Here is a 23,687-nt window from a genome sequence, read left to right as displayed (position 1 = left end):
ATAGACTAGACTATAGACTAGACTACAGACTAGACTACAGAGTGGTATATAGACATAACTAGACAGACTGGAAAAAGACAAGACTATAAAAATCTACATAATATTCACATTTTTCCAATTATTCTATTCCCCTAGATATGGTGGAGCTCAAGCCTGTACATTTTGTGCCATTTCTTCGCTGGCGATCGAGATGGAATACTGTCAAATGGCGAATATTTATCAATATGCCAAATTATATCACAATAAACGTCCCGGTGTTTGGACATCTAGTGAAGATATACGCTTAATCTATAATATACTCGCTTTGCTGCCACGTAATTTGCAGTTATTGAAACGTACTGCCATTAAAACGGAAATCGAAGATGTTACAACCGCCACACCGGATCTATACAGTAAAATCTGCAGTAATGGTAATGAAATGCTAATAAATAAACACAATCATGATATGATGAAACGTATCAGCAGTAATAATCAAAATCAATGTCAAAATTTAAATATCAATTTGAATGCGAATTTAAATTTGAATTTAAATCATCATATTAATAATACAACATTACCACAATCAGTTGCGCAAAATACAACTCCAACAACAACTACAACAACACAAGCCACAAATGCATCACAACAAAATCCAATATTAAATCAAATACAAACCCCATCATCACCACAAACACCACCAAATCCTTCACAATTACAAAATTTATCATCAACATCTTCTGATACGTCTTTAGCATCAACATCCCTAATAAATCACAATCAGATTCATAATCAAAATCCCAATTCATCAACATCAGCATTAGCATTAGATAATAATATTGGCCATAATCCTATAAATAATCAAAATACTTCTACTACAACACATCCTCATTGTAATAATCTTCTTTATAATAATCATATTAATAATATTAATAATCCTTTAGTTAATAATGAAATTAATACAAATACTAATATAAATTTTAATGATTCTTCTAATACTTTTAATACTACTACCACCAACCACACCAATACTACTACTACTACTAACACTGGTAATGGGGATTTAACAACTTCTCCTAATTGTTGCAATACTACTACTTCTAATAATATTGCTTTGCAATCACCAAATGCACCTACAACAACACCATCTCCACCACAACCACCTGCCAACAACACATCTTCGCCGTCATCGGTATATCATCAACAACAACAAATGTTGGCGCTCTTAAATCAACAACAATATGTGCAACATTATGCCCAAAATGAAAATCAATTACAACACCAACAACTACATGAAATAAATGATGATGATAATTGTGATATAACTTCGTATACACCACCTCCACCACCGGCGGCTTTCACTAATGGGTCAACAACAACATCAAACATGGGCTCACCTATACCACCTCCTGCTCTACATATTGTTGATCACAATCCAATTGATTCAATTGCCGATTATCCCATTGGTTTACAAATCTGTCAACCACCACCACCACGTGCCACCTCACCCCCTTTGTACTTGGCTAATGGTAATAATGATTTAAATAATTCCTTTACTTCAACCTCATCCTCAACTTCCTCCTCATCCTCCAACTCCTCTGCAAATTCCGTTAATGCCATAAATGGTGCTTGTTTAAATAATTTAACCACTCCAATGACAAACAACACAACTACAGTTACTGATGCTCAAAGCTTAGATATCGTAGGTTAAAATTATATATATAATTATAAATAAAACAATATATAGTCTAATCTAAAATTCCCGAAGGAAAAAACATTAACAAATTATGGGAAACCCCCCAATAAAAATAAAATACCGTGTAAAACAAAACGAAAAGAATGAAATCTTATGCACCCACTTTACACTTCTAACGAAATGTGAAATTTGTAGACTAGCACCAAAAAAAAATTTAAACAAAACGAAAACAAATTTATCACAAAATCACCCTTTTAAAATAACAACAAAAGTAAGAAAACAAATGGAATCTTTTATCACAAAACCAATATAGTAAATATACAACAATAATACTACTAACAATATAATTTAAATGGAAAAAAATTAAGTATTTACAAACACAAAGGAAAGTAATCTATAGAAGAAGGATTCAAATCAAGTAGAACTATTTTTTGGACTTTCTAGAAAGTTGAATGTAAATTGTTGCAAAATTTAATTGAAAATTTTTAAATTTTTTGATTTACCATTGCTCATTTACAAGATCGGTTTTTTAAACGGCTGGAGCTTTTTACAAAAAATAATGTTGATAAAGCTTACAAATAAAATTTTTTACGAGAAAACTTTTCAATTAAAATTTCAGTAAAGAAAACGTGTTCTAAATACAATTTTTTAAAAGAAAGCTTTCACGATTTCAACAAAGTAAGATCACAGGATAAAGATTTCTGTAAAAAAAAGTTCGATAAATAAACAAGGGCAAAAGTTCTTTTAATATAGCTTTCTTAAGAAAACTGTTGCTAAAGAAAATTTTCGCTAGCTAGCTCAAACTGTCAATAAAGAAAACTTTTGCTGGCTTAAGCTTTCTACAAAGAAAACTTTTGCTAGCTCTCAAGCTTTCTATAAATGAAACTTTTTCTAGCTTGAACTTTTCATAACGAAAACTTTCGCTAGCTTGAAGTTTCTACAAAGTAAATGTTCGCTTGCTCGAACTTTTTATAAAGAAAACTTTGGTTAGCTCAAGCTTTATATAAAGAAAACTTTTGCCAGTTCAAGCTTTCTATAAAGGAAACTTCTACTTGCTTATTATTTCTATAACGAACTTCTTACAAAGAAAATATTCGCTAGCTTGAGCTTTTTATAAAGAAAAGCTAGCTTGAGCTTTTTATAAAGAAAACTTTTGTTAGCTCTAGCTTCTATAAATAAAACTTTCGGTAACTCAAGCTTTTCAATAAAGAAAACATTTGCTAGCTGAAGCTTTCTATAAAGGAAAGTTTTGGTAGTTTAAGCTTTCTATAACGAACTTGTTATAAAGAAAACTTGTGCTGTCTTGAGTTTTTTAAAGGAAACATTAATTAGCTCGAGCTTCTATAAATAAAATTTTCGGCAAGAAAACTTTTGCTAGCTCAAGCTTTCTATGGCAATAGCTTGAAATTTCTACGAAGAAAATGTTCGATAGTTTGAACTTTTTATAAAGCAAACTTTCTTTAGCGTAAGCTTTTTATAAAGAAGACTTTCGCTAGGCTCGACTTTTATATAAATAAAACCTTCACTAGCTCGAACTTTCTCCATTTTTCCCATAAAGAAAACTTTTACTCAAGCTATAAAAGAAATGTTCTATAGTTAAAGCTTTTTATAAAGCGAACTTTAAGGTTCTTTAAAGAAAGCTCTCCGACGCTTAAGCTTTCTGTAAACTGTTGCTAATTAAAACATGCAGTAGCTCAAGCTTTCAATAAGGAAACTATACTTGAACTTAAGTTTTATATCACGTTAGAAAGAAAAAGGAAACTTTTGATTGTAAAAGTTTTTATAAAGAAATTAAAACTTTAGTTTTCTATAAACAAACTAGTTTACACTTTCTATAATAGAATTCTTAAAAAACTTTAATAATATGTAAAGGTAGGTTTTCATAAAACAAACTCTCGCGAACAAAATAAATTGTATTAAATTTAAATTTATTATAAAACTTTTATTTTAAACAACTTTTCTAACAAAAACAAAAAATAGTTAATTTCTTGATTTGAATTTTATACACTGTATACCACGGGATAAAAAAACTTTTAATAACCTCTGTTTTGACTTCAATTTAATTTTAAAAAATTATTGCTTTTTAACAAAAAAAAAGAGGAGAAGATCAACAAGTTTATAATAATATTGTTTTTAAGAGATTTTTACATTTATATGTATAACTAAACTTTATATAAGATTATTTAATTATTTATTTAAATTTTTATATTAACTGTACTATATAACAAATTTTTTAAAAACATTAAAAAAAAAGTTATCACTTTTGTTTATTATTGTTTAGTATTTTTTTTTTAATTTTAAATTTAAGTATGTATAAAAAAAGTGATAGGTTTCAATTAGTCATTTATGTATGTGTTTTTTTATTAATTTGAAATTAATTATAAATTAAGTAATATTTGGTTTAAAAGTAAAGAAATTATATTATATATTTCTATATAAGCTATTTAAAATAAACAACAACAAAAATTATGCTAAAATATAAATTTTTGATAAAAAAAAAGTATAATTTCCCAAAATCATTAACATTATCACTAAATAAGAATTGAGCTTTCTATTCTATTCTATGTATGCTTTCTGTCAACAGTTTAATTTCCCAAACAAACCCTTTAAATTTCACCAAAATAAAGGAGAAATTGGTTTATATAAATTGTTAGAAATGTCCGTCCTAATTTTAAATTTTGCGTTAAAGTAAAACAAGGAAACAATTAAAAAAAGTTCCATTAATCAATCAATCATTTTATAAAAATTGTACAAAATCATAAAAAATTTAAACATAAAATTGCTCATTGTTTTCTTTTATAGTAAAAACACAACACCACAACTCTCATAAACCTACAAATTTCCTCTTTTCCCCCGCGCCCCTATAAATTGTCTAATCTAAGCACCAAGGCACAAGTGATTAAACATTGTAAATACACTATATAAATATAGTAAATTAAATATTAAAATTAATTATAAAAAAAACACAAAAAATACAAATTTAAGGGAATATAAACAAAATGAAACGGAAAACAAAACAAATAAATATAAATATAAAAAAATAAAATAACTTTTGTAAATTTTATGTACTAATTTAAATATTTTTTTAATTTTCGAAAAAAAATAAAAAACTCTCAGTTAATGATAAAATAAAGAAAAAAGAAAAAAAATCATAAGTAATAATAACAATTAAAATTAATTATATTGATAAATTACTTCTAATTTAATCTAAGGACAAAACAATGGAAGAAAAAGTATTATAAATTATAAACAAAAATAATAAAAAAAAAATAAATTATAAAAATGTTTATGAAAACATTAATAAAAAAAAAAAAAAACAAAAGATTTTTTATTAAAATAGCAAGGAAAATTAATAACAACAAACAATTTTAAACTTTTTTGTGCTGAAATCTTTTAGGAATTATTCAAATTAATTTAAATTCCTGTAAAAAAAGGTTTAGTTTGTCTTTAAATGAAATTCATTGTAATTTTGAATCTTTTAAAAAGATCAGGGTTGGACAAGAAATGTAGTACATTTAAGCATAATTTCGATATCGGAATATGATTTCGATATTGTCTCAAATTTTAAACCTTCGATTTTCTTTAATAATTTAAAACTAGTTAGAAAGTTAAAAATGTTTTTCGAAAATTTAACCAAACATTATTTTTAATGAAAAGTGAAATTTCATAGATTTTATATTCACCCATATCGAATGAATTAATCACGGAATGTTCGAGGGGAATGAAAATTTTTTTGGGAAACAAAAATTTCAATTCCATTGCCGATAGGAGTGATTATCTAGTGCAATGGAATTTATTTATTGATTCTAATATCAGGCCAAGGTCTAACTACAGTTAGGCAATCACATTTGGCAACCATTAATATAGACAATGGGAGTCACATTTGGCAGCCTATTTACTGCCTCAGCTCATGCAAGTACAGTCACGCATAAATTGCGAAGTAGAAATAAGTTCCTTAAAGCGCTAAACGGCAGCACAGGGGTATGGATAAAGAGACTTTATTAGCTAAATATAAAACGATTGGTCGGTCAGTGCTTAATTATGCTGCTCCAGTATGGTCACCTTCGTTCAGTGGAGAAACAATTAATGGTGCCAAAATGCTGCCTTAAGGACTGTAACGGGCTGCCTAAAGATTACCTCGGAACATCATTTACACTAAGGAACGAAGATCTTCCCAGTCAAGGAACATAATGTCATGTTGACTAAACAGTTCCTCCGATGGGACGTCATCGGAGGAGTCATCCCAACTTTAACATCACACAGTTGGATGTTACCCCGAGGCATGTCAGAAAGAATCTTAGTATATACGAGCAGAACATATGCTGTTATGTGCAGGATCCAATAGATCAGTCCTCGTATATGGGAGCTTTGAAGGACATTCAAAACTGCATAAATGTTGTACTTGAAGGTCGCCCCACGCAGACACTGAAGAAAACCTGCCGCGAAAACAAGAGTAGTTCTGGCACAACTAAGATCGGGGTGAAGTAATTGGCTTAATGATAACGAATGTGCAGCATGTGGTCAAGGTTAATATGATAGCCACCATTGTTCAAGGGTTTTTAGTGACACATCGAGTTGAAGTAGCACAACTTTTAGGCTTGGACATTCCTGTATATCCCCCCCATTTAGATTACTGTATAGTTTGAGATGTTACAACAACAACGATGACTTAATATGAATTTATGCAAAAAGAAAAAAAAATTTGGATTATACCAGTCTTATAGTAAATAAACGATGAAATTAGAGTCTAATTTCTAATTATTAGAGATAGATTTAAAGAATTTTTTATCTAGAGCTTTAATGGAGGTTAGGTTCATAGATCGAGATTTAAAGAATTTAAAAGGGAGATTAATGTTTAAAAAATGTACTTTTTTCCGAATTGTATCATAATAGAAAAAAGTTAGAATGATTTATTAAGAACAAACATATATTTCGAAAGAGGTGTTACATCAGGAAAAGTGTTTAATTATAAACCGATCCACATAACATTTTGGAAAAAAAATTTTTGGATCGTATAAACCTTAATTATGGCGAATTTTATAGCTATACATGATTTTTTTTTTATCAAGATATGAACGTTTAAGTTATTTTCTGATTAAAACCTTATAAAGGGACTTGGATACAATATGGACCGATTCTTATGAAATTTATCAGAGAAATATTAGTTCCTATAAAACTTGTTTAGGTCGAATTTTATCGCTACCCTGCAGGAAATGAAGCGATAATTGTCTTAATGCCACTAGTACTAATACTAGAACAAAAGACACTAGTACAAATTGGGTTAGAGTTTATATGGAAAAATACTAGTACTAGAAGTAGTTGAATGGCGCCACTTGTAGATTGATTTTTGTTTGACATGTGTTGGAAAAAATAATTTTTTTAAATTATTAAAATATAATTTTGAAACATTTTGCATAAAAAACGATATTTTCATACATATCCCTTCAAATGTGAGGATAAATAGTGCATGCAAATTTAGATCCGGTTGCAGGCAAATCCCTATGTAAGTACGTCTATTAAATTTAAAAACTGCAATAAGTTTAATATTTGTTTTATCGTACGGCAAATGTTTTTATAACGAAATGGAGATATATACCTGAATGGAATTTTTGGACATAATGAAATCAATGATGGTGATACGAATAGAACCAGAATTTCTTCAAACTTTCATATTGAATTGTTAGGTAAATGTATTTACAACATTTTTTATTGTATCTTTAGAAATAAAACCTTATAAAAAACAAGTTGTGTAGTAATTTTCACTTGGAATTGTGCAGGAGGCTTTCAAAAGAGCAAAACCACCAATTATGGCGACTTTTTATGAATATTGGAACTAGTATCAAACTGGTTCTAAAGAACCCAATTGGGTCGAAGTGTACTAGTATAAGTCTAGAACTAATGGTACTAGTAATTTTTCAAACACACTCAATGTTAATTTGAGCATTATGATGGTATAGGAAAGTTTACAGTTGGGAACTAGTACTGGTGATTTTGGTACTAGTTAAATACTAGTTTGGTACTAGTTCCATTTCCTGCAGGGTATATGTACTTATATTTCAAGCTAAATATAAGTTGTCAAGTAATTTTTTTAAAAGGTCCTTATATGAGATCAATTATGGACCGATTCTTAAAAAATTAAGTAAGCTATTTTTTTACAACTGTTCATATCGAATTTCGTTGCAATACTGTTACATTTAAGTCAATTATGAACGTTAAAGTAGTTTTCAGAAGGGGATCTTATGTGAGGAGTAGGGTCAAATAAAGTCCAATCCTTATAAAATTAAATAGGGAGATTTATGTTTCCATACTTTGAATTTCAGTGCTTTCTCTAGAGGACCATCTATGGGGTTAAATAAAACTAACTTGTGCCAAATTTCAGGACATTTTCTGTTTAACATTTTTATTAAGTTTTAAGCAAATATTTCTGAAGTCCACTTGTATGGATGTTATGCGAAAATGTGGACCGATATTGCGCATTTTTCAATACTAAACAAACCCATAGCAAATATTATTCACGAAATTTCAGACGCTTTTACCGTGCGGACTCTAATTGACGGACGGACATGGCTTTAACGTCTGAGAATTTAATAAGGACCCAGAACATACAAACTTTTGTTCAAAGTTTATCTAAAAGTTGTGAAGGAGTAATAGTTTTTTTAATTGTTTTCCATTAAACTGCTGGTTAAACACTTTGATACTTGTGCCAGTTTTTCAAACCATTATTCATTATATAATTTAGGTTAAAAAATTCACACAAATTCATATTTAAAATTTTATTAAGAACAAAATAATGATTGATTTCATTTGTGATTTTTTTATAAGTTTTTTTTTTCTTTAATTTTTGGTTTAAAATTAAAGGTCCACACTGAAACTGTATATAGTATAAAGTATGTAGTTTAAAAATTTAGTTTTTTATGAATTAAAGTATGTAAATGAAAAATGTAGTTTTTTTAAACTAAAAACATGGATACAAGCGAAATGAAAGAAAATGAAATCAGCCCTTTTCAGAAATATTACTAAAGGAATAAAAATATACAAAGAAAATACAAATTGTTCAAATATGAACAAATCATTTAATTAATTAAACATTGAAAATGTATAAAAATAAGAATTTAAAAGTTTAATAGTTTTCATTTTTACCTTAGATAAAGTCTTAATAAATGCAGTTATTAACTGTACTACATGGAACAGGGCTGATAAGATTATGTTGGTTTTACTTTCTAAGTTAAATGAAAAATCCAAATAAATTAATGTAAAACTGAATGAAAAACAAAAAAATGATAGCGTATGTATGTATATGGATTAAACAAAATTAAACGAAAAAGCAAGAAATTAAGAGATTATGATAATGATAAATATACTAAGAATTTAACAAATAATATTTGTAAGAATAATAATAATAATGAGATGAAAAATAAATATGAAAATATTGAAATAAAAATTTATGCAAATAATGCACAAAATGAAGTTTTTTTTTTTTCTTTAAAATGGAAAGGAATGAAGAAATAAAACAAATTTCTATTGCTATAAAGATTTTCATCTTTAACATTTATTTAAACAGACAAAACGAAAATAATACTGTTAAACAAAAAAAAAAAAGGTGGGAGAACTGAGACTTTAGGGGTCACAGTATAACATCAGGTTCTTTAACACTTACGCAAAATTCTATAGTCATTAAACCAAAATTACTTTTGGGAAATGCCGACGGTAGCCATTCTAATTTTAAGCCACATTTTTGGGGCTAGTTTCAAAAAATAAATATATATTTTGTTGTGATAATTAAAGTAGAATTTTATTGAGAAAAAGAATAAAAATTAAGATAAAAGCATGACTTACCTGTGAAATATTTGTTGACAATTCTGCATTGTTAGTGAATTGTATAAAAGCTTTATAAAGTTGTAGTTTAGGATATATTGGACGAAAATTGTTATTTTCTGTTAGTTGTATATTGGCGGGGGTATATAATTCAAAACTGCCGTCACTTAAACGTTGGTACGAGCGTTCCAATTCTATTTTTAGCTGAAATTTATACAGAAAGAAAAAAATGAATATAAAATCAAGCAAGGTGCCGAATCTTATATACCCTTCACCATAAATTTTCAAATATTTTGCAAAAACTAATTTCAAATTCTATGAATAAATGGTTATGATATGAGTAAAATTCAAAAAAATAATCTATTTTCGGATATATCACGAACAGATAATTCTTTTTATAGACATTCTGTCAAAATTTCACTCATATCTTCTTTCTTTATGCGCCAATTATTTAAATTAATTTTAAATAACAAACTTCTTGGTAGCTTTTCTGATCAAATTATTTAAGTTTTATGTTTTGAAAATATCTGTCTTCTTCTGTTAAAAGATTTTAACCAACAGACGGACTTAATAAAAAAAAGTTTCCTTCTCTACAAGTAATTGGGACATAAACAGTGAGAGGTTTACTAATGAAATATTATTTGGCTAAAAGATATGTAACTTACATTTTTAGTTGAAAATATTCTTTGTACCGTCGAGGCTTGATTCAAATACCACGAGTATTTGATAAGATCTTTATATTTACCACTTTTTACAACGCTAGTGATATTGGGCAGTCTTCTCTTATTGTTCAAAGTAAACGTTTTACTAAAATGATTGAAAATGTTTTCATGTACATGAAAAGTACTCTTGACCATTGGTGAATCCTGTATGCTAATACTGTCATTTATAAGTTCTATTGTATGATCCAACCAAGATTCATAACTTAAAGCAGGTAGTGTCGAGTCCATTGGAGTTGCTACTTTTACAGTTGGCAGTAAAAGTTGTTTATTGTTGGCTGCCACAGTTTGATTAGATTTAAGTACTATAATTTTATTGGAATTTATCTTCGATATTTGTATAATTTTGTTAGTATTCTTATCCATGGAGAGTTTTTGTATGGGTGTAGCTATTTTTATAATTTTAACTGGTCCTTGTTTTAATACTATGGACTTTTGTACAGGTACTGTTGTATTACAATTAGTGGAATTAATAACTATACAGGGTTTGGTGGAATGATCTTCTGCGTTATTGTTAAGTTTGCTATTTGCTATGGGAGTTTTTAATAATGAGGTTTGTTTGGGTATAAGGCTTGCCGTTGACTCCATTACTTGTGATTCCAAATTATTGAGATTTTCTATATCTTTAGCTAGTTCTATATTATCATTTGATATTTGCATATTATGGTTTAATTGAAATTGTTCTATAACACTTAAGCCAGTTTCATGGAAATCCATATTAGTTTGTGTGGCCAAGACATTTGAGTTCAATTCAGGCGATTCTGGTGTTTTTATATGGGGAAAATTTAAACCCAAATCCTCATCATTTATACTGGCAGTAGTGGCATTGAGTTTGGGATCTTTTATATGCATTTCCTCTAATGTTGTCATTTGCTGTGGAGATTTTTTATCCAATTGCACGTTGTTTGATTTTTCATTATTAACATCTAATATGATGTCAGAAAAATCGGGTATATTCTAAAAATTAAGAAAAAAAGTAGATGTAGATGAATTGATAAAGAAAAAAAAAACCTGTTTGTTGAAAAATATAATAAATTTTTATGTACATATGTAGTACTGATTTGTTAGAACTTTATATGAAAATAAGGTCAGCAGTTAACAGTGATAATTGATGGGAGAATAGCTTAAATGTGTTTATGTTTATTTTTTAGTTTTGCTGCTTGTAGTTTTTAACTAAATATGTAGATAATATTAAATTTGATCAAAAAGCACATGTATAACAAAATATTTTCTTTTGAATAATATAAATTATCCAATAAAAATCTTAGGTTTTTCAAATTACAATTGTTTAATGTATTTTTCACTAGTTAGTTTTATCCAAAGAAATAGACATCTTATAGGAATCGATATTGTATTAACCGATAGTGTTTGCCTCGAAAAGAATTATCGGTCACATTGGAACTGTTACAACAACATATAAAAAACATTTAAAATAATCTTAAAACTTATAAGATTAAACATTAAACCAATAAGAATTCAAAGCATATTTGTCTGAGAACCTAAATAGAGTAAAGTGCGATAAAACTATAATTACTCTATTTTGTGGTCTAATATTAATCACATTTGTGGTTAAATTCAATTGTTATTTAAGCATAAAAATTAAGGTATATATTTCTTAGTGCAAGTTGCTATCAGGCCTATTTTACCGGAACCTACGTAAACAATAATTTTAAACACCTTCTAATACTCACATTTTCCGCAAACAACTCCTCCGTAAAGTTAAATAGATCATCTGAGTTATCATTCTCAACTTTAACACTATCTTTACATTTCTCCAGACCCAAATCGTAATCCATAAATTGTGATTGCTTGTTAGCAGCATTGCAATCCACAATGGTTGCATTCAAATTAGTAGGCATCCATAAATACTGTAGCAAATCCAAAAATTTTCCATACAACGTTTTACCCTCCGGTTTATTGAGTATGGCCGCCAGTAATAAAAGTAAATGATCACAGATTTCTTGTTTCATGGTCACAGAATTATCAGGTTCTAATATGAGCTTAAGTTTCTTACACGAACATGAAAAATTGCCACTTTTATTGGGCACCATATTACTAAAAACGGTGACATGTAAGCGACCAGCAGGAAACATTTTTGATTCAACACATTTTACAACAAATATGGAGGAATTAAGCTTTTGTATGGGATGTATTAATTTCTCTTCCAGTTGATATAAATCCCATAAATGTTGTTTTTGTTCTAGGGGTATATTAAGATTCCACAATATGCTTTTGTCTATTGGATACACTTCGGCCACAGCAACATCCGTTAAAACTTTACAGGCCTTAATATGGCGACACACCAAGTGAGTGGGTTCGAATGCATCATATTTACAATTATCCACATAACAAACAGCACTGGGAGGCGATTCCACCGACTCGACCGTTTCTGTAATGCTAACAAAATTACGTGGGTTCAGTAATTTTTCTTTACTGCGTAACGAATAGAGTTTTGTACGGCCATAGGTAATCAATTGTATGGGGTCGAAAGGTTTAATAGCGGCAAGTCGTTTAATACGCAAATCACAGTTAACATTACGACATATTAGGGCCCGCTGGCCGTTAATGAAACCACAAGATGTGCATTTTTTCAGACCACGCAATGAGGCACGACATAAAATATTGTTTTTAGTTAAAGTTTCACACTTTGATTCACTTTTTAACATATTTTTAAAGTTTATTCTAACACTTTTATTAACTTTTTTCTTAAAAACTGTTATCAGCTGAAAATTACCGTGCGAGTTTTTCGCAGTCGGCAGAAAACTCGTCAACAGCAATCCCCATTTAAAACACACATGTTTGATGCACTGGTGCTCTATGGTTTGTCAGGCAGCAATGTATTTTGGTGCCATCATGCTGACGCTGCCGGCAGAGCCTTGCGCCGAAAAATATTAACGGCAGCGGCGGCTGACACTAAAGATGTCGGCGGCTTAAAATCGACTGTAAGCCGGCTAAGTTTTCAACTACGTTTAGTTTTTAAATTTTCAATGATTTTAAATAAAAACGGAATTCGAGAGATCAAAAGGTGCGATTTTAGAAGCAAATATTTTAAAAATCGGGATTGTCGACCAGAGAAGGAAATTTGTGTATTCGTGAATACTATTTTATGTATTTCTTTCCTTATACAACTCATTTTCACGAGATTTATTTTTAAACTCACAAGAACTATTATTAATTATTTCAACTGTTATTTGGGTGGGCCGGTCCCAAATAAAAACTTTTTGTTTATGTTTTGCTCGTAGTGGTCCAAGGATTGGTGTGTATTGGAGTTGAGATGGTTTGTTCTTTTTGTTAGGCCTGTTGATTTTATTCTGTGTAGCGTTGATTTTTTGTTGGATATGCTTGTCCTAAAATTGCGAAAGTGATACCATGTAAATGTGATACCTATGTATGTATATATGTATTTAGATATAAATTACCTGTTCACATTGTCCACAAGGTCCAGTCGCAAAACAGAATTTGGATGTAAAACCATTTATTTCTCTTCTGCAGGGCGATTTAATATGATTAACCTTAGAATCCAATACACATACATATGTATGTACATACATACATACATATATTAGGATACATCCTATCAACAAGGGTGGCTTTAACGACAGACCAACAATTCGATTTGAGATTTATGTAATACATACTAAGACGGCTTAACAATTATTTCTTGTAAATATTCGGCCACCATAGTGTTTGGAGACAACAAGAGCTTCACTGAAAGGCACACCAGACAGACATCGCATTCTATGGGTGTATGGTAGTGATTCCTTGTGGTAACCCCAGGGGTACGGCAATCAGTGTCCGTCAATCGCCTCTAGGCGATAATATACCATGTCACCACTAGCCGACCGAACACCACCCCCTAGGTGACTAGTTATTTCCACATTGGCATGTCCTCATAGGGAGGTATACAATTGCCACTCTCTTGTGGGCATTCTTCCAGGAGACCATCATGATGCCTCCTCTTTCTTTAGGGGCAAATAATTAATTATTTAACATCATTACTTACATTTTTTAATCTTCTAGATCTCACAAACAGGCCAAATCAATCAAAATGTATGTAAAATGACAGATCAAATGAAGAAGAATGTGCAAAAATGGCGCGAAAACATGCAGCTCGCGCAAAAAATCACTGAATTTTTTCTTCAAACAGATTTTGTTTGATGTCCCATTTAAAATACATATGTTTGACGACCTAGGAAATTCTGGTTTGTCAAACAGCAATGTATTTTTCGTATCTCGTGTTTGCTACAAACACTTTTTTGTTTGAAGTAAATGATTCTTATCAGATTTTGAGTTGCCAATCATTTGAGGAAAAAAAGTGTTGTAAAGTATCATTTTGTTAACTAAACAGCTGATTAATGACTGCCAAAATATAAATAATAAAGAAAAAATAAGAAAATTGACGAAATTTGTAAAAATATTAAATTAAACAAAATGTTATTTTTAGCCATACTCTTAATATGTTTCTTTTTGACATTTTCCACAGATATAATTAAATTTGTAAGTATTTTGTGAATTATATTTACTATACTTGATTAAAAATAACTTAATCCCCAATGTAGCTAAAAATTTCCAAATTGTTTGCCCCAAAACGTGATGCAGCCACCGCCGGCTTACAACAGGAGCTTCGTAAAGCTCGTGAAGAATTAGAAAAAGTAAAGAATTGCGGTCCAGCCAATGGAGAATATTCACTTTTTATTAAAACCATGAGAGCCGAGCAAAAAGTTAAAGATTTGGAACAGAAAATACGCAGTGAACGTACAGTGGGCCAATTGAAAGGGGCCTCCGCAGAGCTTATACTCAATTATGGCATAAAAACTGTGCTTTATATTACATTAGTTATTATTTCCATAAAAAATCGTTATAATCCAGTTTTGATATTTGGTGAACAATTTAATTTTCAACCTTTACAGGGTTTATTAACATTTCCCACGGGAGTGGCAAATGCCGTCTCCGTACCCGTATGGGTGTTATCTTGTAATGTAACATTTAGATTAATTTCTGGACTAATTAAGCAAAAATAAATTATTGAAATTTTAGTGAAAGGTGTGAGAAAGTAAAAAATAATTTTGGATTTTTTATTACGATTTTAAATTGATAAATTACTTTCCAGACTTCAGATCTTAATATAAAAAGTTCAAATTATAGTCAGAGTACAGCTCAGACTATATTCCATTTTATAATTTAAACTATAGTGGACATTGTTGTTCAAACTGAAGACTGCACTAGAATATTGTTAAGACTGTAGTTCTGAAGAGAGTCTAGAAATAATATAGTCTAGATTAGGACTAGGTAATCCAGACTTAATTCACATTATAGGTTAAGAATAAAAAATAGTCTTAGCTTTTTCTTTAAACCATTTTATTTACTAATTTTAAATAGTTGTTCATTATCAAAGCAATTAAAATTAACTTGTGCCTCTATCCATCTGGCCACAGTTAAGAGCAACGCTTCATTGAGAGTATTGCTCATTAATTGCAAACCTATAGGCATACCTTGACTAGACACCCTAATGGGTATAGAAATTGCTGGTATACCCGCCATATTAGCGGGTTGAGTACAAAAATCTTGCACCGCACATTGATCACGATTGGAAACCGATACAAAATCCTTATATAAAGGAGCATCGGATAAGGTGGTTGGTGTCAAAAGTATATCTGCTTTTTCATCCTCTTGACCACTAACAAATACACGTTGAAAATCTTCGGCTATTAAACGACGTACTCTCAGAGCCTTTTCAAAATATAAATCATAATTCTGGCGCAACAAGAAATAATTGCCGGTTAAAATTCTAGTCTTAACCACATTATTAAATCCTTCAGCTCTTGTTTTGGCATATAATTCTTCAGTGCTTCTATCATCATCGGCACGATGACCATATTCAATGCCATCGTAGCGAGCCATATTACTGGCTACTTCACATTGATTTAAAATCGAATAAACGAAAATACTAGCAGCAGTATGGGGTAGTGAAACTTGTTTGACCTGAGCTCCTCCTGATTCCAAAATATCGGCAATTTTTCTCCATGTTTCTAGTACTTCCGCAGACAAGCCATCGCAATGATATTCTTTGGGTATGCCAATACGTATATTTTTTAAGTCAATGTCATCTGGTTCGGCTAGGTTGATTGGTCGATAGGGTTTTTTAATTGTAGTCGAGTCACGATGATCTGGTCCAGCCACTGCATTAAGAATATCAACACAATCGCTTACACAACGTGTGAAAATACCAGGGACATCCATAGAATTCACTAAGGGAATAAGACCATGTCTGGAAACTAACCCATAAGTTGGTTTTAAGCCTACTACACCGCAATAGGAGGCAGGATTACGTGTAGAGCCACCGGTATCCGAGCCAATTGAACTGAAGATATATATTATACAGAATCAGTAATTTATTGTTAAGACTATAGAAACATGAGTTTAGATAGGATGGAATTTTTAAAAAGGAATCTAATTGTTTTAGTTATAATACAAATTTAAAAAATAAAACTTTTTAAATTTCATTATTCCACTGTTCTGTCCAAATTATGAATAATTACCAACACTGCTTTTGCCTTCGATACTTGGCAACTCTTAACGTCAAGACATTTCATTTGACATTTCACTGTCAACTGTCAGTTGGTTGGTTTTCTAGTGGCAGCGCTGTAAGCAGCAAAAAGTGTGTTTTTCGTATAAGAATTTTTTACAAAAATAATCATAATTTTTCTTTTTTTTAGCAAAAAACAAACGAAAAATGTCTGCTCTTTTACGTTTTGCTAACCGTGCTGTTGTTCAGCGTTCTTTGGCCTACAATCAATCACTCAGCATTGTGCGTGGCATTAAAACTTCACCCAAAAAAGATGAAACTGCTGCTTCTGTTGCACCCGTAACAAAAGAAGATTTTGCAAATCCCAATCCTAAAAACTGGGTTAGTTTTGGTTTCGATACAAAAGATGAGACCAATGATCGCAACTCAACAAAGTCCTCATTCTTCTTTGCCGTAACTTTGTGTTTGGCTTGGGGTACATTCTTCTGGGCCTATTTGCCCGACACCCAATTGCGTGATTGGGCCCAACGTGAGGCCTACTTGGAGTTGCGTCGCCGCGAAAAGGCCGGTGTTGATTTGGTCAGCCCTAACTATGTAGATCCTGCCAGCATTTCGCTGCCTTCCGATGATGAACTTGGTGATACCGAAATCATCATTTAAACGATAGTTAAAACAATATAAACAAAAAGTGTTTTTCTTTTTCTAAATATTTAAGTGTAATTGATAATGTTATGTAATTGAATGGAACAGAGCAGAGAGCCAGCTGAGGCGTTGAAATTTAATAAAAATTTGTGAAAAGAATATAGTGGAAGTGTTGAACTTTAAAAAAAATCTTATGAAACAAAGGAGATTGTGTAAAAAAATAATAATTTGTTAGAGGCTCTAATAATGATTTTTAGTTTTGAGGTTGTGTTTACATTTATGAACAGGGGTGGTATATAAAAAATGTTAAAAATTTTGATGGCAAATTTTTGAAAATATTTTGCGAAAATTTAAACTTACCCATAACAAATACCACTTGCCACAGCCAAAGCTGAACCACCAGAACTGCCGCCAGTTATACGCCAATTGTCTTCGCTAAAATCTTCACTCCAACAGTTTTTAGCTGGGCCATATATGGAATCTACCGTGCCAGAACCCATAGCAAATTGATCCATATTTGTTTTACCTATTAGAATGGCACCAGCTGCCAATAAACGCTCGTAAACTGTGGCATTGTAGGGAGGAACAAAATTTTCTAGCATTCTGTTAAAAATAATAATGTAGATAATTTAAAATTGTTTGAACTAATATAATTGTTAACTTATTTAGAATAGATATTTGCAACTTTTAGCTTTTTTTTCGGTAATGGGAATGAATAGTTAGTTACCTACCGGAGGCCAGGAATGAATTTATGATACGATCATTTTATAAGATATTTGAGGGAAGTAAGTAATAAGTTTTATGAACCGAATTTTAAAAATAATTTACTGAATATCTCCGGTAGATTAAAGGCAGGTTAGTGTTCTTATCTAATAGACCGAAGGTGGTGGGTTCGATTCCCATCTGAGGAACTGGTAATGGACCGCACAACAGGCCTAGGTGTATTTATTCGAATTTGATATATACATTATGCTTTCAAACTGACGTATGATATTAAAATCATATTTAAAGGCGTAATCCAAAAGTGTAAGTGATATATTACAATTTGATGTATAGGTATGTAAATTTTTTTCAGCACAAGAGAAGTTGATGATTTTCAAGCTAACTAGGATCCGTTCCACACAGAAATTCTACATTTATAATAAAAAATAAATGTTTGAAAAAATTTTAGGTATAACGGTTGAGTGGAATAATTAAGAATCGTCCTTTAACTTTGTGTCAAATAGTTTCAACTTTCTCCATGATGAAAATATCTAAACGGACACATTTAGGGAAGATTCTGAGACAAACTGTGTTGTAAGTGTAGAAAAATAACTTCCGGTCTTTCTTTGCAAGGTATAAAATTTTAACTTACTTGGAAGCACAGGTAGTATGAACATCTTTGGTACAGAAGTTATCCTTCATGGCAATGGTTATACCATCCAGAGCACCTTTAATTTGTTTTTCATGATAACGATGAGCCGACTCTTTGGCCTGATGCAATGCCAACTCCGGGGTGATGCGTATGAAAGCATTAAGCTCTTTAAACTTAACAGCATTATCTAAGGCACAATCCGTGACATGACGGGGCGAGTAAAAACCATTTTGATAGCTGGCCGTAAGCTGCAAGGGTAAACATTTAAATTGAAACTTGTAAAGAGATTAGTGTTTAATTCATAAATACTTGTTTTATATTCTGTTTCAAATGTCTACGCATATTTTGGCTGCCGGGAACAAAAATAAGAAAATATGTACGGAATTCAACTGAACATTGCAAGCCCAGCTGTTTAGTGTTATTATTGCAAAATTATTAAATGGTAATGCTATAAATGTAAACAAACAATGATATGGCAATGCTGGGTAGAGCCGTTTCATAATTGGTAATACAGTTTATCGGTAACACAGTAACTCACCACTTGTAATATAGTAACTCACCACTGGTAATACAGTTTGTCGGTAATTTACAAACTCACCACTGGTAATACAGTTTTCATCGATACAACAGTTGTTTTTGTCTGCAGACTTTTTGAGTCGATAATGCAGTTTTACTTCGAATAACGGTATTTGTGGTGAGTTTCTAAATTCACCACGCAAGTGTGGTGAGTTTCTAAAATTCACCTCACCTGGTGTGGTGAGTTTCTTAAATTCAACACGAAGTTTTTAAGAGAAAAAAAATTAAGAGAAAAAAATTTTTAAGAGAAGAAACAATTAATTTTAAGAGAAAAACGACCGACCGAATATTTCGCCTCGTCCGACCGAACATATCAGTTTCGGTTGGTCGTTTTCAAAAATAAGGCCAACTCACTATATTCGGTCGGCCTTTTTCAATATTTTATTATTTTTTTTGGTGCCGCGAAAACGACAAAACCGAAAAAAATAAAAAATATTTTTTATAAATTCACCACCGGACCCTCAAACATAATGCAAATTTTTTTATAAACCGTATGGGAATTTTTAGAATTTTTCAAAAATTTGAAAAAATTCCGCTCTCTTAAAAATTTCTCTTAAATAAACTTAAGAGAGTAAAACTCACTCTCTTAAAAAAACAAAAAGGTTGCCAGACCAGAATTTAGCCGCCGCTTTAAATAGGTATATCTGACGCCGTTAAATAATGGTTCGGCACAGGTGTCTGAACGTCATCTCGCCATCTGTTAAAAAAACACTCACACACACATGCACACAAAAAACAACTCTATTTTCTTTTCCTTTCTTTCATTCTTCTCTTTCTCATTTATTGTTAGGCGGTGGAAGAAGAAGCAGTAAGAAGAAAATTTTCGCGAAAGTGTTGTATATTTTTTATGTTTTTTTGAACAAATACTTTTTTGCTGCCGTTGGGTGTACCACCGCTAGTGCTGTGTGAGCGAGAGTTGGTGTGTGTGTTTGTTAATGTGCCGTCCAAGAAAGTGTTGCCGATATTAAATAAATAATAATTTTACTATAAATATAAGTAAAAAATAAATTACAGACTGGTTTATAAAGAATTTATTTATTGTTGTGACAACACATAAAATACACAGCATAGAAATCGTATTCTCTGTTTTGTTGTTTTCTTCAACCCGCATCTTCGATATATAAAATAAAACTTTTTTTCTTGTTGCGGCATTTGACAGTTAAAAAAGTAACCAAGCGGTAATTCTCTTAATAACTAACAAACACACAACTACAACACACTACCTAACTACTACAGTGCGCGTTTTATTAAATAAAAATTCAAGAAATTAATAATTAACACACAAAATAAGAAAAAATTAAGTTAAAAATTCAGTTCAATAAATTTTATTTCTAAGGGAAATTTAAAAAAATATAAATAAATTTCCTTGAAAGTGGACAAATAACATAAAAAAAGGATTTTCCTGCTATACTTAATTGAAGCTGATTTATAAAATTAGTTTTAAGTGAAAAAAAGTAAGTAAAACTGAAAAAAAATATTAAATTTGTGTATATTTAAAGAAAAATTACTCATCATTTTTATATTACAAGAAAATAAAAAAATGCTTGTTCTAGCTGAGGTTTTGTGTAAATTTCCCTTAAGATCTCTTAAAAAAAATCAATTGTTGCTCCTCTTTTTTTGGCATTTTGTTGGGTCTCGTGTTCCTTTTTTTTGATTACGTATTTTTTTGTTGTTAGTTAGTGTATGTGTGCTCCCCCCAATAAACATTTTTTTTTTTGTAAACATTCAGAGTAACTGTAAGTTTTTGTTGGTGAGATTTTTGTCGGTCGGTCGTTACGGTTTCCCGCCGCACCCATTATTGCCATAAGGTCAAAACGGAAGAAAAAAAGTTTAATACCAAAACACCAAAAAATACACCCATTTATTTATCCATTTTTTAGTTTTTGCTTTGTACTTTTTATTCTGTTTTATGTATTTTTCTTTCCCCAATTACTAAAATAAATTCTTTCACTTTTTTTTATTAATTTCACATACTTAAACATACACACAAACTTATACAATTAATATTAAAAGAGAGTGTGTAGTAGAAAGAGTAAGGGAGTGTTTTTTTAATAAAAAAGAGAGTTTTATCTTATTTCTCTTTAATTATTTAGTTAAATTGTGTAGTTTTTATGTTATTTTGTTTTTATTTTAGTTCTTTTTTGGTTTTTTATTAAATTTGTATTTTGTAGGTTAAATATTTATTTTTTTTAACATTAATGTGAAAATTTGTCTATTAAAGTAGCTTTAGGAGCTGCGTGATTTGTAATTTCAGTTTATTTTGTTTTTAATTAAACAGTGGCGGGAGATTTTGTTTATAAATTGTCTTTTCTTTGCATTGCATAGTGTGGAGGGGCAAACAAAAATGTTTTTAATTGTAATTAAATTACAAATGAGGGTTGTTGATGGATGATTTTAATAAATATTTTTGTGAATTGTTAATTGTCAGGGAATTAAAGGAATGTTTTTTCCAGCTGGGGTGTTTTGCTAAGTGTTTTACTATTATTAATTAATCTTTGTTTCTTTTCAAATTTTAAGGAGTGCTACTGGGTGGTTTAATGTAATTTAAAGTAAAAAGCTGCAAGTGTGAAAAGTTTTAACAATACATATTTTAATAGTAACTACGTTATACATTGGTAACTACTCCATATAAAGTTTAAGTAAGGCACGAAAAATTCAGTACTCTAGTAGGTACTTTTTTCTGTACTTTTTGATATCGAAAAATTGTGTAGTCTATAGTCTAGTCAATAGTTTAGTCTATATAGTCTATAGTTTAGTCTGTAGTTAAGTCTATAACCTATAGTCAAATCTATTGTCGAATCTATAGTCTATTCTCTAGTCTATTTTATAGTCTAGTATATAGCTTAATCTATATTATAGTCTACAATTTAGTTAGTCTATAGTCTAATCTAGCTGAAAATTAGTTAAGTACATTAATACCTAACCTAATACCTAACTAGTCTATAGTCTAGTCTATAGTCTAGTCTATAGCCTAGTCTATAGTCTAGTCTATAGTCTAGTCTATAGTCTAGTTTATAGTCTAGTCTATAGTCTAGTCTATAGTCTAGTCTATAGTCTAGTCTAGTCTATAGTCTAGTCTATAGTCTAGTCTATAGTCTAGTCTATAGTCTATTCTATAGTCTAGTATATAGCCTAATCTATATTATAGTCTACAGTTTAGTCTATAGTCTAATCTAGCTGAAAATTAGTTTAGTACTTTAATACCTAAAAAGTACTACATATTTTTGATATAAGTTAATACTATTTCAAATTTAAAATTTTCCATGCCTGTTTCAAGGCATTTTGTAATAGGATAGAAGAACTTTGCCCTTATTCCATTTCTTCAAAACTTTTGAGATCCTTAAGTAGACGGATGATGTTGTTTACAGGTGTCACGAAGAGTGCATGGAGGTTATTATGTACATACCTATTTCGATTTGAAAGAACAGAAACTTTTTTGATTTCGAATTCGAATTACAGAGTAACCCATATGATCAGAAGACTTAATGATTCCGAAAATACCTACATTGTTTTCTAATTGTTTCTTAGAAATAACTTTTTCTGTATTCAAAAAAGACTGAAACGATATAAAAACCCACAAACTCTTGAACCTAAATAAAAATGTATCGAGAGACTATATTCAAAAGGCGCTATTTTGATGGCAGAATATTCATCAAACATCCTACATCGCTGATAGAAAATTTCAAGTTTCAAAGCTTTTTGAAATTTCTCTATCTTAAAACAAGTAAGAAAGTATAGTCGGGCGAGGCCGACCATATGATACCCTACACCAGTTATGAATATTAAATGTGATTTATTTTTCATAGTAAAGCATTTATTTTCAATATTCCCTTGTTCCGATACATTTAAGCAATTTATGGATGAAAAACTAATTTTCTGAAAGAGGCTTTATATGGGGGCTAGGGGCAAATATGGACCAAGCCCGATAAAATTTTGTGAATATATTTATATTTACATAATATTTTATTGTGCTGAATTTCATCGCGATATTTGTGTTTATGAGTTAATTTGGGACATTCAAGTAATTTTCTGAAGGGGACTTTGTATGGGAGCTAGGGTCAAATGGGGCCCGATCTTTATGAAATTTGGCAGGGTCATCAAGACTTCTATAAAACTTAGTTGTGCCGTATTTTATCGATATATCTGTATATTTAATATAATTATGAGCTCAGAAGCCCTTTTCGGGGGGTTCTGTTCTATGGGGGCTAGGTGAAATAATGGACCGATTTTAACCATTTTCAATAGGCTTCGTCCGTGGGTCAAATAAAACGTGCATGCCAAATTTCATCCAATTATCTTGAAAATTGCGACCTGTACCTTGCGCACAAGGTTTACATGGACAGCCAGCCTGCCAGCCAGACGGACGGACGGACGGACATAGCT

The 23,687-nt window shown here is 30.5% G+C and overlaps 6 protein-coding genes across 12 annotated transcripts in view; 4 read left to right on the top strand and 2 right to left on the bottom strand.

The window, feature by feature from the left end:
• LOC119600283 (tyrosine-protein phosphatase 99A) overlaps positions 1-2,078 on the top strand; it is a 150,948-nt gene extending 148,870 nt beyond the window's left edge. For all 3 annotated transcript variants that reach the window (XM_037950432.1, XM_037950431.1, XM_037950430.1), the window contains one exon: positions 136-2,078. In XM_037950432.1, the coding sequence (XP_037806360.1) occupies positions 136-1,687 (1,552 nt within the window). In that variant the 3' untranslated portion in view covers positions 1,688-2,078. The remainder of the gene's footprint in view (positions 1-135) is intronic.
• The window catches only part of LOC119600284 (uncharacterized protein C2orf42 homolog), a 168,668-nt gene extending 155,238 nt beyond the window's left edge, over positions 1-13,430 (bottom strand). The window contains exons 1-4 of one of the 2 annotated variants that reach the window (XM_037950433.1): positions 11,898-13,427; positions 10,153-11,163; positions 9,509-9,691; positions 9,200-9,413 (exon numbers count right to left, since the gene is read on the bottom strand). In XM_037950433.1, the coding sequence (XP_037806361.1) occupies positions 9,297-9,413; positions 9,509-9,691; positions 10,153-11,163; positions 11,898-12,872 (2,286 nt within the window). In that variant the 5' untranslated portion in view covers positions 12,873-13,427 and the 3' untranslated portion in view covers positions 9,200-9,296. Of the gene's footprint in view, positions 1-9,199; positions 9,414-9,508; positions 9,692-10,152; positions 11,164-11,897 lie in introns of those variants that run through there. The other variant, XM_037950434.1, reaches the window with a different exon arrangement.
• A 999-nt stretch (positions 13,431-14,429) lies between these two features.
• Positions 14,430-15,251, top strand: LOC119600272 (guided entry of tail-anchored proteins factor 1). The gene is made up of 2 exons (XM_037950393.1): positions 14,430-14,703; positions 14,766-15,251. The coding sequence occupies exons 1-2, from the start codon at positions 14,638-14,640 to the stop codon at positions 15,225-15,227; spliced, it is 528 nt and encodes a 175-aa protein (XP_037806321.1). The 5' UTR covers positions 14,430-14,637; the 3' UTR covers positions 15,228-15,251.
• A 296-nt stretch (positions 15,252-15,547) lies between these two features.
• On the bottom strand, positions 15,548-19,143 carry LOC119600271 (glutamyl-tRNA(Gln) amidotransferase subunit A, mitochondrial). The gene is made up of 4 exons (XM_037950392.1): positions 19,038-19,143; positions 18,729-18,976; positions 17,735-17,977; positions 15,548-16,567 (listed from the first exon to the last, which is right to left on the bottom strand). The coding sequence occupies exons 1-4, from the start codon at positions 19,068-19,070 to the stop codon at positions 15,565-15,567; spliced, it is 1,527 nt and encodes a 508-aa protein (XP_037806320.1). The 5' UTR covers positions 19,071-19,143; the 3' UTR covers positions 15,548-15,564.
• LOC119600273 (NADH dehydrogenase [ubiquinone] 1 beta subcomplex subunit 11, mitochondrial) lies at positions 16,736-17,537 on the top strand. Of its 2 annotated transcripts, none has more exons than XM_037950394.1 (2): positions 16,736-16,864; positions 16,923-17,537. In XM_037950394.1, the coding sequence occupies exon 2, from the start codon at positions 16,940-16,942 to the stop codon at positions 17,390-17,392; it is 453 nt and encodes a 150-aa protein (XP_037806322.1). In that variant the 5' UTR covers positions 16,736-16,864; positions 16,923-16,939; the 3' UTR covers positions 17,393-17,537. The 2 variants fall into 2 exon arrangements, with proteins under 2 accessions (XP_037806322.1, XP_037806323.1); XM_037950395.1 differs by having other exon boundaries at positions 16,803-16,850.
• Positions 19,144-20,092: 949 nt separating the features above from the next.
• Positions 20,093-23,687, top strand: part of LOC119600275 (elongation of very long chain fatty acids protein) — a 57,034-nt gene continuing 53,439 nt past the window's right edge. Inside the window, exon 1 of one of the 3 annotated variants that reach the window (XM_037950405.1) lies at positions 20,093-20,758. The gene's annotated coding sequence lies outside the window, so the exon portion shown is untranslated. Of the gene's footprint in view, positions 20,763-23,687 lie in introns of all 3 variants that reach the window. The other 2 variants (XM_037950404.1, XM_037950397.1) reach the window with 2 other exon arrangements.

Source organism: Lucilia sericata, unplaced genomic scaffold (genome assembly GCF_015586225.1).
Source record: "Lucilia sericata isolate MDLA Ls3-8-SP2 unplaced genomic scaffold, ASM1558622v1 Contig000109F_arrow, whole genome shotgun sequence".
NCBI lineage: Eukaryota > Metazoa > Arthropoda > Insecta > Diptera > Calliphoridae > Lucilia > Lucilia sericata.
This window is presented reverse-complemented; position numbering and strand designations above follow the sequence as displayed.

Excerpts from the sequence above, each read along its gene's own strand:
- LOC119600272 (XM_037950393.1), top strand. The coding sequence starts at position 14,638 with ATGTTATTTTTAGCCATACTCTTAATATGTTTCTTTTTGACATTTTCC. Across the intron at positions 14,704-14,765 it reads CCACAGATATAATTAAATTT|CTAAAAATTTCCAAATTGTT; the intron begins GTAAGTATTTTG and ends TCCCCAATGTAG.
- LOC119600273 (XM_037950394.1), top strand. The coding sequence starts at position 16,940 with ATGTCTGCTCTTTTACGTTTTGCTAACCGTGCTGTTGTTCAGCGTTCT.
- LOC119600271 (XM_037950392.1), bottom strand. The coding sequence starts at position 19,070 with ATGCGTAGACATTTGAAACAGAATATAAAACAA. Across the intron at positions 18,977-19,037 it reads TGAAACAGAATATAAAACAA|CTTACGGCCAGCTATCAAAA; the intron begins GTATTTATGAAT and ends TTACCCTTGCAG. Across the intron at positions 17,978-18,728 it reads CATACTACCTGTGCTTCCAA|AATGCTAGAAAATTTTGTTC; the intron begins GTAAGTTAAAAT and ends TATTTTTAACAG.